Source organism: Hevea brasiliensis, chromosome 10 (genome assembly GCF_030052815.1).
Source record: "Hevea brasiliensis isolate MT/VB/25A 57/8 chromosome 10, ASM3005281v1, whole genome shotgun sequence".
Lineage (NCBI taxonomy): Eukaryota > Viridiplantae > Streptophyta > Magnoliopsida > Malpighiales > Euphorbiaceae > Hevea > Hevea brasiliensis.
In genome coordinates this window covers 96,171,790-96,186,332 of record NC_079502.1, presented here as the reverse complement: position 1 = coordinate 96,186,332, position 14,543 = coordinate 96,171,790, and the positions used below count along the sequence as shown (strand labels likewise).

Genomic DNA, 14,543 nt, shown 5'->3' with positions numbered 1-14,543 from the left:
GTGATTTAATTGTTTTTTTTAATTCCTATAGAAAAATTTTAAATGATAAATAAAAATGGACGTAATTAATATTAAACTATAGTAAACTTTTAGACATCATTAATAAACTAAATAATTTAGTTTCTAATGTATGAAAAAATAAAAGGACTCAATATAAAATCAATTTAAATTAAAAAAAGGAAATTAGATCTAGCCGATTCTAGTTTCAAACCATTGGTTTGAATCGGCCTATTTGAGCTCGGTTAAAGGGGAAGGGCCCTTAACCGACCCCCTATTCCCAATTCAGGGCTGGTTTAGATTCAAAGATCGAACCGATCATAGATCGGGTCTAATTTTTCATTAAATTTGATTTTAAAACCAAAAACCCTCAAACAAAAACCATATCATTTGGGTTGAATTTGCATCGTATTGGCTTATTTATACGCTTTATCAACACAATTGAATATTTCAAATTTTTTATTTATATATAAATATAATACATTAGTTTATATTTATTTTTATACTCTATTTTTAATTAATGAAATATACTTCCCCACTTTCAATTGTTTTAAAAGAAGATTTTCACTATGGCTAAAAACATGGTAGTGTTAGCGAACGTTCCTTAGTGACACAAAGTGTTTTCTTTTTGATTTTGTGATAATCTTGATCTATAAATGTATGGAAAAATTGATATAATTAAATCAAGTTATATGGGCCCATATTTTTTGATCAATAATGCCATTGCCTCCACCTAACTTATCACATCCTTCCCCACCACCATATAAAAATAAGGAGATTAATTAGATTAGTGCTAGCTAGTAGTAGATCATACATAAATTGATTAATTTATTCAATTATTAGACATATATTGGATCATTAATTGTTATGAGATATATATTTATTTTTTTTATTAAATAGAGATTTAATAAGTGAATTATATAATGAAAAATATATATTTTTCTTATAAATATTTTTATTTTTTTTTATTGAAATTTAGAAAAGATGTTGATCAACTTACACATTAATTCATTTTAATATAAACTTATATAAGTAATTGAATTATTTTACATATCAAAATAACCTTCCAAGTTCACGTTACAATCTAATCACTTATATTTACTATTTTATTTTTATTCTCTCTTAATATAGGATTTATAATTCTAATATAGTCTCAATTAGATAATTTTATGATGGTTGAAATTTATAATTGAGTCTGATAATATATTAAAATTAAAAAAAATATTAATCAAATTATATAATAATTTATTTTAATTTAAATTTATATAAATAATTAAATTAATTTACACGTCACAATAACTAAATAAATCAAATCAACGTTATTCCATCCTATCATTGAATTGTGTATAGTATATAAATTTTGATGGTTAAATATTATAACAGAATCATTATCCATTCAACCTGTTATTTTTTAAAATTTTACTACAAAGAGAGAGAAAAACACAAGCCGCGTACCTAGCTAAGCATAGCCGCCGACCAGTTCAAGATGAGGAGCCGACTGAAAATGTCGTGCCTAACAGAACACTGTAAAGCTGCACATTCTCTCTCCCTCATCCGCTCTCTGTTCATAAATCCCTCAGAACTCCTTTCAGTGTCCTCCAGACTCTCTCTCTCTCTCTCTCTCTCTCTCTCTCTCTCTCTCTCTCCATAAAAGGACCTTTGCTATATATCCACACACAATCCATAACCCATCTCCACATTCTCACTTTGCCACCTTCCATTATTTCTTTACACACTCTTTTTCTCCAACATAACCAACCAAAAGCCAAGCTCCATCACTTACCCACTTCACATATCGATCCCAAAATGCCATCAGATACTTCCACCGAAACTCGAAAATTAACCAAACCCCACACGACTGCAGCTCCACCACCAGAGCAAGAGCACCTCCCTTGCCCTCGCTGTGATTCCACCAACACCAAATTCTGTTATTACAATAACTATAACTTCTCCCAGCCCCGCCACTTCTGTAAGTCTTGCCGCCGTTATTGGACCCATGGTGGCACCCTACGTGACATCCCTGTTGGCGGCGGCACCCGCAAGAATGCCAAGCGGTCACGTACTGCTGCTACAATCACCGCCACAGCAGCTGATAATTTCTCATTTCCCACTACCCCTGTACTGGTGCCACTCATGACCAATCAAGGAACGTCCGTGCAGTTTGGCTGTGGTGGTGGCGGCGGCCATGGGAAGGATAGCGGGAGCAGCACCACAGGTGGTTCTACAGTGTGCGGGAGCTTTACTTCTTTGTTGAATACTCAGGGGCCTGGATTTTTGGCGCTTGGAGGATTTGGGCTTGGTCTAGGGTCTGGGTTTGAGGACATGGGCTGTGGGCTTGGGAGAGGGGTGTGGCCTTTTCCTAGTGTGGGCGATGGTGGTGCTGGGGTTGGTGGTGGCCATGGTGGTGCTGCAGCAGGAATGGGTAACACGTGGCAGTTTGAGAGTGGGGATAATGGATTTGTTGGTGGGGATTGCTTTTCTTGGCCTGATCTGGCTATTTCAACTCCTGGAAATGGTCTTAAATGATGTTGTTCTTTGGGTTCTCTTCTGGGTTTTGGCCCTTTCCTTAAAAAAAAAAAAAAAAAAAAGGTTTGAGGGTTTAGTTAATTACTACTTACCATGCCATCTGATTTTGTTAGTTTTATGAACCTCATTTTGTTTAGTTGACATGGTACCATATCTGGCTACATATACTTCTGATCATGAGCACAATTACTTGCCATGCTTATATTAGTGGATTCAGACAATTTATCTTCTTTTCTTTTCTAGGAATTTCAGTAGACTTTCTTTATGAAATGCAATATTGTTAGATCATTTGATTTTTCATCTCATTCATAATCATTGCGAAAATTCTCAGAAAAAAGTGATTAGATGATGGTATTATGGCATTATAATGCTTAATTTAATCTGAAATCAACATTTCAGGAAAAAAAAATGTAATCTGGAGAAGAGGATTGGTTTTGATGTCCAAATAAAGCACATGTAGTTAGTCCAAATTGTATACAAGCAAATGCAAAACCATCTTGTTGATTCAAAACCATCGGACCTGATGTTAAACAGAGTTGAATGGCAAACTAGATTGAGATTTTAGTTGTTGTTGTTAATGCAAAACCATTTACCATTCATGCCAAAACTGAAGGATTAATTCCTTTTTTCTGTGGCCTGCTCAAGGACATTCAAGGGTTGATAATCATGATAAAATATGATGTGACCATAATTCTCCACATTGTTAAAAGATATCTTTGTGGCAAAGAATTGATCCGAAATATTGCATGGAGGTAATCCAACATCAGCTTTCTCATAATTAGAATTAGTAATTCCTAATCTGTCAGGTTTCAGGGCTCAAAATAGTATATATAATTGTAACTAGTGAATGTAATTTGATTCCGAGGTGGTGATAATTTCAGGCCACAACAAAATTTTCTTCCACGGGGAATCAACGGAGACTCCATTGTACAGCTTGTATTGCTGCTTCATTTACGGAGTTGCAACTTTTCTTGTATATAAGAGAAACAAGAAGCCAGCCCAAAACCCATCAGAAACTAAAAGCTAAATAGCTAATCCTTAATTTTCTTTCCAGGTACATCTAGTAATCTAGCTCCAATGTTTTCTCCTCTCTTCCATGGAGTACTAACTTATCTACTTCTAAGTCATTTCCAATGTCTTGCTGGTATGTTCCATACCTTCTAGCCAGGCTGGTTCTTGATTTTCTGATTTACCATGATTTGCAGCTTCTGATTAAGTGGATAATGATACTTAACGGGCTATTGTTTTCAATTATATATGCAGGAGCCTTTCCTCCCATTGGTATCGGTGTGACCCATTCAAGGCTTGCAAACAACCTGCCAAGTGCAAAAGAAACTATAGAACTTTGCCAACAAAAAGGCTTCCAAAAGATTCGCCTTTATAAGCCACATATAGATGCTCTAGAGGCATTAAAACATTCAGGGATGGAAGTGATCCTGGGGGTTGCAAATGAAGACATTGTACAAGTAGCCTTTGCAAAAGGTTTTGCTCAAAATTGGGTCAATACCTATGTCAAGCCATATAAAACGATACTAGGATTTACAATGATAGCTGTTGGACATGGTATAAGCCCTGGCGATAAATTAGCGGAAGCCTTACTTCCTGCAATGCAAGTCCTTAAAGATGCATTATATAATGCTGATCCTGACTTGAGTGCTATCTATTTGACCACCCCATTTCAACTAAATTGGCTTTCACAAAGTTACCCTCCATCTGCAGGCACCTTTGATCCTAAATTTCTTCTCACCATTCAGCCTATTGTTGAGTTTCTGGAACAACATAGCCCTTTTCTGCTATGTGATTTATACCCTTATTATGCTTATAAGAATAATCCAGATTATAAGAACATTTCCCTGGATTATGCTCTGCTCAGCTCATCCAATGTGATAGTTCAGGATGGAGGAACTGGATATACCAATATGCTTGATGGGTTGATTGATGCTTTTATGTCAGCAATGGAAAAAATTGGAGTCACAAATGTCAAGGTTTACGTAAGTGAAACTGGATGGCCAATTTCTCCAGGGATAGAGCTTGCAACCCCTCAGAATGCTGAAACATATATTGCAAATGTGTTCAAGCGGTTGAAAGCAGCTGCAAAATCACCAAAGAGCCAATGGCCATCGCAGATTTTCATATATAACTTGTTCCTACAAAATCAAGCTGTTGGAGAACAGAGAAATTTTGGCTTATTTTATCCTAACAAGAAGCCCATTTACTATTAAGATTTGGTAATTGGGTTATTGATAAAGTAAATAGTTATTAAACCCAAATTGAATCAGTCGGTTGAATTGGTAGATCAAACTTTAAATTAGTCTGAATTTAAAATTAAATCAGACAACGAAATGACCTAATATAATCCAATCACTCCGCAGTTAAATTAGTGTACACCAGTTAACCCGATTGATTCAATTATTTAATAAAATCTTTCTTTTTTTAGTATTGATATAGAGAATTGATCTTAAGATCTCATAAAAAATTTTTAAAATTAAAATAAGTTGAGGTAACTTAATAGTTATGTATTTTTTTTATTTCAAGATATTTATTTTTTAACATATATTCAATATTTATAAATATTAAAAAAAATTATACATTTACATAAACTTTTATGCATTATACTACTTAATACTTTTATATAAAATTTAAAAATATTATTAAAATTTATTAAATATAACTTAATAAATATTAAAATTTCATTCAAATAATTAAAATTTAATTAATTATATTTATTTATTTAAATAGTTATATAATTTGATTATTTTTTATTAAATTATATAAATATATATATTTAATTTTTAATGACATATTAATTGAACCATAAACCCACTAATTAAATCAATAATCCATTCACTCAATTACTTCACTGGGCCAACCTCCGGACTAGGTTTAATAGCACTGTGAGAAAGGAGAGGAAAGGTAAGAAAAATTACAAGTAAACTTATCAGCAAATTAAAATATTTTTAACAAAATTATAAAATTATTATTATTTGATAAATTTTTATTATTAAAAAATAATAGCATCATCGTGTTATCAATTCACTTAAAAAAAAATTTTTTTTTTCATATATAAATTATTTTCTGCAAATCAAACAAAACCTACACATAAAATTTTTTTATAAATATAAAAAAAAAGTTTAGATAAATAATATTATACATGATTTTAAAACTTTGAGAATGGTTTAATAATTATTGTGCAAAATAAAATTTGTTGATTTGATATTATGGATATGAAATTTAATATTCAATTAACAAATACGCACGTGTGGTTTAACTTCAAAAAGAACACCTTTATCAGTTTTAACATACACAGCTCGCAACCTCCCAGCCTTATTTACTGGACTATCTAAGATTGATAGGAGAGCCTGGCATCATCATCATCAACAATCATATCATAAGAAACAAAATTAATTTGAGATGCGCTTTAACATGGTTAAATTCAACTCAACTCAACTTAACTAGTCTTTATCCCAAAAATTTGAAGTCGGCTGGTTAAAAAATTTCCAAAATGATTTATTCCTTTGAGAAATAGAACATTGTTAGCTTAGCCTCTATTTGGTTTGTTTGCCTTTTGCTTTCTAAAAAGTACTTTCTACTAATTTTGATTTTGCTTGAAAACAAATGTAACAATAAGAAAAAAGCAAGTTAACCAACTGACGCCTTAGTTATTAAGATAAATCATACCCTTGAATAACACTTATACTATGTTCATATCCATACAAGAACAAGACCAATAATGGTCTTAAAAGTATGACTTCTTTAACAACCTGAGTAATTTTGGGGTAAAAGAAGAAACATAGGACATAGTTAAGAATTCAAGGGAAATTAAAGAAAAATCAATAATGGAGAACAACAGCAATGAATGCTAAAATGCACTAACCTGATAAACAATGTCAGGCCTATAATCAACTGGATTTTTATTATTTTTCCACAAGAAGTTTGCATGATCATCAGAATTCAAGATCTGGTAACTCTGCACGAACAAAACTAATTAGATAGAGTAGAAATTTTTGACAAAGTGATAAAACAAAATTTACACTCTGAGAGCCTAAAGCCATAATTAGACTCCATTCCAATTAATGCAAGTTAGTCAACACAACTCTAAACCTCTATATTCAATTATACAAAACTTTGATCAACCCAAATGCTATTATAAGTTTCTAGTAAAAAAAGAACCCAATAAACATTACAGAGTACACAACTTTCCAACTTTAGCAACTTCCAACAAGGCCCTCTCTAGCGCAAATATAACCCCAGGCTTTTTGTATTTAAATCACTTGGAACAATTGGGATGCCCGCAATTTCATGTGCTTGTCCTTCTAATTCTCCTTTCTCTTCTTCTTGAAGCCACTGGTTTCCATAGCCATTTCTGTTTCTGCTACCATGGCTCTTTTCGCTATTTCTATTGATTGCTCTCCCACTTCATCTTCCTCTTTATCATATCTCTCCTCTCTCTTCTTCCGCTTCTGCCCATTTATCCCATATGGTCGTGTCATCTTTTCACTCCCAACAAATTAGCCTTCAACTGGGGAAAAAAGAATAGTTCAAAGAAATGGGGGAGACTACAAGTGCATAAAAACAAAAAATACAGTTTTCTTTTATTTTCTTTCTCCAGCTTCCATATTGGTATTAAAATTCCAGCAAAATTCACAAGACCAACAAATTAAAACCTTTGTTACTCACACACACACTCACACTCTTATGCAAACATAAATACAGATGGAGAGAGATAGAAAAAGAAAGAATACCCAGACGAGTATGCAGGTCGAACAATGGAGTAGCAATGCAAAAGAGCTGAGCCAAGCTTTGAATAGTTAAGGATTAGCTCGACACTTTCAATTAAAGCTCGAGCTCAACTCTCAAGACTCTTTTGATGATGATAATAATAATAATAATAATACCTCTCAAGACTCGAGCTCGTGAGAAGCTCGTTTGCTAGGCGCATAAGCTGCTCGTTTCCCTTTTTTGTCCACGTCTCTCTCTCTCTTCCCTGTTCTCTCTCTTTTTCTTCTTCATGTTCTCTCTCTATCCAAAGAGATTAAAAAAAAAAAATTACTCGCTTTGTTTCTGTCCCCAAAGCCCAAAGCATATAAATCAACACAGAATAAGTAATCCATCACAAAATAAAAAAAGCAATACGAAATCAAACCGAACATAAATCAAAATCAATAACCAAAAAGATAAATATAAAAATCGAAAAAAAAAACCTTGAAGACGAGCACCCAAGTCCCGTGCGTCGACCAACTCTCTCTATATCACCAAAACGGCAACGAAGAGACGGTGCTGTTTTCAACCGGTAAAGGAGCTTCAAATCTGTTCGAAATGGCGCGGTTTTCAGCAGGTGAAGGAGCTTCAAATGGCAGCACTGAGATTGTCGATGGAGGAAAAGACATTACTGGAGAAGGTGAAGGCTCCTGAGAAGAGGGCCGTAGAGAGGATAGGGCAACGAATAGAAGTGAAGATATAGCCGCAAGTGAAGGAAGAGGGAGGAGCTGCACAGGTTGGAGGGCTTGACTCTCGAGTGTAAGTGTGACGGGGAGGGGAAGATTGGTGGCGTCCGCCGAAAAAAGCTGAAGAGGAAATTAGGGAGACGACTAGTTTAAGGTTAGGCTAGGGAAATAGATGAATTTACAAGGATGACTTAATAATGGACGGTTGAGATTGAAAGTTTTGTTTATATATATATATATATATATATATATATAATTAAATAGGATTTATTTATATGATTTAAGAAATTAATAATTTTAATATTAAATTGTAAATTTTTTTAATATAATAACTTGTGCAATCATAAATAATATATTTATTTTGTTAAAATATTAATATATATATATATATATTTATTATTAATAATGTTTATTATATTAATTCATATACTTGTTTATAAAAATGAATTATTTTTCTTTTTCATTTTTTTAAATTATCAATTATTTTCTCTTTTAAAATTGTCATTTATTTATGAATTTATTAATATAATCCTATTAATTTTTAATTTTATTAATTTAGATTTTATATTTGAATATTTTAATCTTTTATAACTTAATTAAGAATCAATTATTTTTATTTTTGAAAATTATATGAATTGATATTCTAAACATTACTGAATGAACCATTTATTTATTATTTATATAAAATAGCCATTTATCGAGTTAGGTCAAATTTAACATATTTTAAATGGATATTAAAGTTTAAGTAAAATTTGATAATGTCACGACCAGATCCCATGGGCCAGACCGGCACGAGGACCTAGGCAGGTATAAAGCCCCCAAGGCCCATAGTAAGTCTTATTGTTCATAAATCCATAACCAGACCTATAATTTAGGGTTAATATGCATATAAAAATAATTTAAATTAAAATATTATAATTTTATTTCAGACCAATTTAACCCAATAATTATCAGAAACTCAAATTATGAGAGCCCAGTTCAACCCATTTACATTATTTATAAATTATTTAAGTATCATACAAATCTTTATTTATTAATCTTAATAATTTAAATTAACACGATTTCGGATAAGGTCCATACTATAACTAACACATGCGGAGTTCTATATTTCAAATTTAGAAAAATAATAAAACAATTAAATAACTAATGTTAAACCTGCAAGGAAGAAAGCAAGTTGCTCTGTAAAAGAACTCCTCCTGTAGCCTGAAAAAATAGGTGAACAAGAGTGAGCGTTTGACTCAGATAGTAAAATACTAATTTTAACCACAATTTCTATTTGTCACGACCCAACCTATGGGTCGGATTGGCATTAGGACCTGGGTCAGCCTAAAGCCCCTGAGACCCGTAGTAAGCCTAACTATTCCTTAACCCAACTCAAAGGTTCATTGGGCCCAATTTCAAGAATTTAACTGGACAGAGTCCAGCCATGAAGTGGACCTTTCAACGGGGAGTTTTTGACTCACTCGACCTGTAAACACGATATATAATCAATTGGGGAGCTCAGCTCACCCTCCACATACTCAATGTCATAAAAATAAATGGGAGCTCAGCTCTCTCATCCAGTCCATCAAACATGCATATAATAATACGTTTACAGGTCCAACATGATAATTATATTACATATCCAAATCAAATAAATATTTCTAACACATGCAGAAATTCTAAGAGTTAATAAAATTACACAAACATTAATAAACAACCTGCGAATGAGAAAAGCAGGTTTACCACAACAAAAATCCTCTTGTAGCCTGAAAAATAATGTACAGGAGTGAGCATTCGACTCAGAGAGTAAAATATCAATTTTAACCATAATCTCTATAACTATTTAAAGCTAATGCATCATGTAGAGTGAAATGCAACATCAGCAATATTTTCACATCATAACAGCAAAAAGGTAATTTGGAGCACTCACACACCCGATAATGTCAAACAATACATATATGGGAGCTGATCCCCTATCTGACTCTCTTAATCCAAAGCGTATGTGCGAAGAACTCAAGCTCGGACTTCCACTTAATAAACCAAATCGGGGTCCCAGCAAAGAACTCAAGCCATGTCTACCCCGAAGGACCGGGTCCCAGCGAAAATCTCAAGCCTTGTCTACCCGTCCTATCCATAGCCAACACCACATCACATGCACGCCAACTGCTCCAAATTACCACAACAACATCCATGGCACTTTAACAGTTGTGAATGCAACATAAAACGTGCCTAGAGTTTAACTACATAGATATATACATATAAATGATGCATGGGCATGCTTGAACATATAATAATATCGAAATTATAATTAAAATTAATATTTTACTCACAGACTTAATGATCCTTTGTGGTGGACGGAGGAGGAAGAAGGCATCTGCTCACCTGACAATTTTATTACAATCATTTAATAAATTTGACTTAATACAAACTAAGAAAAAGACCAAAGACATCCTAAGTCGTGCCGAAAATCCAGCAGAGTCTTCCCTATACCTAGGACCTACCCAACCTGCAAATGGGTTTAAAACACGCTTCTATATCCACCAACCATACACCCACAACTCAATCATATCACACAGCCCCTCCGGGGCCCATCCAAACAGTCATCAATCACAATATGTAAAATTACAGTTTAGTCCTTACAATTGACCCTTTTTGCAAAAACTACCCAAATAAACTCTAAAAATTCTAAAACTTTGTCCCGCGGTCCTTAGCAATATTACTAGGCTAATGCAAAAATAATCATAATTTTCTGAGCTACCACGAATATTTTATGAATTTTTAATCTCATTTAAGCGCTAAAAAATTACGAAAAAACAAGGTTTGGGTTTACCTATGCCGATTCCAATCTCGGGAACGCGCTCAGGGCATCTGACAATGGTGGGGTAACCAAAATCTCGATCCAATTCTAAGACTTTTTCGGTAGCCGATCTGTCTGGCCGGAAATTCACAAACCTGGGTAACCATCAAATTTTCGCGAATTGAAGGTACCTATACGAAGCCCACAACACGGGAGTTAGTATATAATTTTTACTGAATTTTCTAAGCTCATTTAATGCTCGAAAAAAACACTACGAAGTTTCGTAGGATCCACCAAAAAACGGTGTCGAAAAATTTCAAAATTTATATTGCCGCAAAGCTCTCGACGAGTGGAGCGCTCTGGTACTCTCGGTTTTCTCGTGGGGTTCACAATTTGCGAGAAATCTAGCCCAAAAGTCGAAATGGGCTAAAACTTCTCGGACAAAAATTGGACAAACCGCTCGATGGATTTTGATGTTCTTAGTGTCTATGGAAAGCTCTTGAGGTGTAGATGGTGTTTGACACAAGACCCAGCCCAATTGGTGGCAGGATCAGCCAGATTTTGGCCGGGAAGCCGAAACAGCGCGCGCACGTCGGGTGGTCTTTACGTGCATTTTTCGGCCGCCTGGAGCGTCGGTTGGCCATGGGGAGGTAGTGGGGCTGTGCGCCGGCGAGGTGGCGAAGCTGGGGAGGCGGCGGTGCGGCCTGGGGGTGAGGGAGGAGAGAGAAAACGGGAAGGAAAAGAGGAGAGGTCGGGCGCGCGAGGGAGAAGAAGGAAGAAAAAGAAAAGAGCCGGTCCGATTCGACTGGTCCTATCCGATCTGGTTCGATTCAATATACAAATTTTGAATTTTTACTCTGCCTTGGGATCGAAAACGAGGCCCAAAAATTTCAAAAAAATTCTAAAAAACTCTGAAAAATTCGTAGACTCCAAATATATTTTTAGTTTTGCCACGTAGTCTTTAAATTAATTTTTAAAAATTATCAAAGTTTTATATTTTAGGGAAATCAAACCCAATTTCGAAAATTCGAAAAATTTTAAATAATTTCCTAAAATTTAAATAAAATAAAAATATTAATATTACTCACAAAATAATACATTTAAAAATTTGGGGTGTTACATTTATGTTCAATCATGCCCATGCATCACTTATATATATATATATATATATATATATATATATATATATATATATATATATATATATATATATATATATATATATATGTAGTTAAACTCTAGGCACGTTTTATATTGCATTCACAACTGTTAAAGTGCCATGGATGTTGTTGTGGTAATTTGGAGCAGTTGGCGTGTGTGTGATGTGGTGTTGACTATGGATAGGACAGGTAGACACGGCTTGAGATATTCGCTGGGACCCAGTCCTTCGAGGCAGACACGGCTTGAGTTCTTCGCTGGGACCCCGATTTGGTTTATTAAGTGGAAGTCCGAGCTTGAGTTCTTCGCTGGCACAATTTGGATTAAGAGAGCTGTATAGGGGATCAGCTCTCATATATGTATTGTTTGACATTATCGGGTGTGTGAGTGCTCCAAATTACCTTTTTGCTGTTATGATGTGAAAATATTACTGATGTTGCATTTTACTCTACAGGATGCATTAGCTTTAGATAGTTATAGAGATTATAGTTAAAATTGATATTTTACTCTCTGAGTCGAACGCTCACTCCTGTTCATTATTTTTCAGGCTACAGGAGGATTTTTGTTGTGGTTAACCTGTTTTTCTCCTTCGCATGTTGTTTATTAATGTTTGTGTAATTTTATTAACTCCTAGAATTTTCGCATGTGTTAGAAATATTTATTTGATTTGGGTCTGTAATATAATTATCATGTTGGACCTGTAAACGTATTATTATATGCATGTTTGATGGACTGGATGAGGGAGTTAAGCTCCCATTTATTTTTATGACATTGAGTATGTGGAGGGTGAGCTGAGCTCCCCAATTGATTATATATCGTGTTTACAGGTCGGGTGAGTCAAAAACTCCCCGTTGAAAGGTTCACTTTATGGCCGGACTCTGTCCAGTTGAATTCTTGAAATTGGGCCCAATGAGCCTTTGAGTTGGGTTAAGGAATAGTTAGGCTTACTACTGGCCTCGGAGGCTTTAGGCTGGCCCAGGTTCTAGTGCCGGTCTGGCCCATAGGTTGGGTCGTGACAAATGTGGTATCAGAGTTTAGGCTCCAGATTCATAGGGAAAAATTGTCTAAAGTGTTGGAAAGAGTCTAATAGGAGTCACATGCGGAAAATAGGGTCCACATTCGTCTTGCATTGTCATCTTTGCTTCTAGTTTCTACTTTATATAATTGTGTGTAATTATGAGTCTATAGAACTGTGTAATATAGAGTTTTGAAATTTTGTGGGCTAATGCAGCTGAATTTCAAGAAAATGTGTAGAAGTAGGAGAGCTGCCACTACACCAGAACGAGATGTGCCTGACGATGTGTCGGCACAGGATGAGGCGCCTAGCTCGAGGAGGCGGGGTAGGAGGCCTAGAGCTGCTCAAGTAAAAGAGCAGCTGCCACCAGTTCAGAATCAGTATTTTATGGCACAGGGTCCCACGGACACAATGACAGCTACTCTAGCTAGTTTGCAGAGAACCATTGATATGATGGCACAGTATATGGTCTACCCTCCCCAGCAGTAGCAGTCCACCGTACCAAGAGGGGAACCTTATAAACAGATAATAAATTTCAAGAAGTTGGTGCCTGGTACTTATGATGTGTCAGACGATGCATATCAATTTTTAGATTCCTGCAGACAGGCGAGAACGAGTTCTGATTGGTGATAGAAGACTTATAGAGTGTATGCAGCATGTCATGGGGCCTATGCCTAGACAATGGATGAATGACTACATATTACCTCGGATGGAAGGTTTGTCATGGACCCAATTTGTGGAACTGTTTATCAATCGATTTGTACTAGAAAGTTTCAGAGATCAAAAGCAGTGGGCCTTTGAGCCCTTAAGGCAGAATGGCAGGTCTGTAGATGAATATGCTATAAAATTTCTGGAACTGAGCAGATATGGCCCCACAGCAGTGGCTACAGAAAGTATGAAGGTGAAAAGGTTCCTGAAGGGGCTTGAAAGGAGGTATGCAAACCTGGCCATGATGTCTAATCAGTCTTTTGATGTGGTAGTTGATCGAGCCCGATAGATAGAGATTAGCTGTAACATCCTCACTTTAGCTAGTCCATACAGTCTACTATTCCGGTGACCAGTGTCGGTCCGGACAGCTAGAATGTCCGAAAAAATATTTAAACTAAAGTGAGGAACCATAATTAACTCAAATATTAATAAGAAAAATTTAGGAAAAATTTTAGAAATAAAATACAACCAAGTTAAATGAGTCGGTGCCCTAGCGATGGGTAACCTAGTGAGAAGTTGTGGTTCTCGCAACTAGGAGCCCTAGACCTAGGAGAAAATTTATAAAATAATTATTGAGACTCCAGAGAAGGGTTATTGAGGTTCTTATGACATTAGAATATCAAGAAAATACTTAGAAAAATTTTTCAATCAGTACAGATAATTTTGGCCCGTTAAGCCATACGGAGGGCATTTTGGTCATTTCATCTTCAGAGATGATTTTTGGCCAGCTTGTCCAATTAAATAAATAATTTATATAACATAAAATATGAATAAATGTTGTTAAAAATTTAATTGCAATTAAATAGACAAGAAATGAAGAGAAAATGAAGGAAAATGGACTTATGACATCATAATGATGTCATTAAAATTCTCCTACCCAATCCAAAGTTGACACATGGCATAACTTTGTTTAAAA

The 14,543-nt window shown here is 34.8% G+C and overlaps 2 protein-coding genes and 1 pseudogene across 2 annotated transcripts; 2 read left to right on the top strand and 1 right to left on the bottom strand.

The window, feature by feature from the left end:
- The first annotated feature begins 1,465 nt into the window (after positions 1–1,465).
- Positions 1,466–2,725, top strand: LOC110664381 (dof zinc finger protein DOF3.4). The gene has a single exon (XM_021824035.2). It carries the CDS (start codon positions 1,804–1,806, stop codon positions 2,521–2,523), a length of 720 nt encoding a protein of 239 aa, XP_021679727.2. The 5' UTR covers positions 1,466–1,803; the 3' UTR covers positions 2,524–2,725.
- Positions 2,726–2,864: 139 nt separating this feature from the next.
- LOC110664380 (glucan endo-1,3-beta-glucosidase) lies at positions 2,865–4,776 on the top strand. Its single transcript, XM_021824034.2, has 2 exons — positions 2,865–3,667; positions 3,787–4,776. Exons 1-2 carry the CDS (start codon positions 3,601–3,603, stop codon positions 4,743–4,745), a joined length of 1,026 nt encoding a protein of 341 aa, XP_021679726.2. The 5' UTR covers positions 2,865–3,600; the 3' UTR covers positions 4,746–4,776.
- A 989-nt stretch (positions 4,777–5,765) lies between these two features.
- LOC110664383 (ribosomal RNA small subunit methyltransferase NEP1-like) lies at positions 5,766–8,170 on the bottom strand (annotated as a pseudogene).
- Between the last annotated feature and the right edge of the window lie 6,373 nt (positions 8,171–14,543).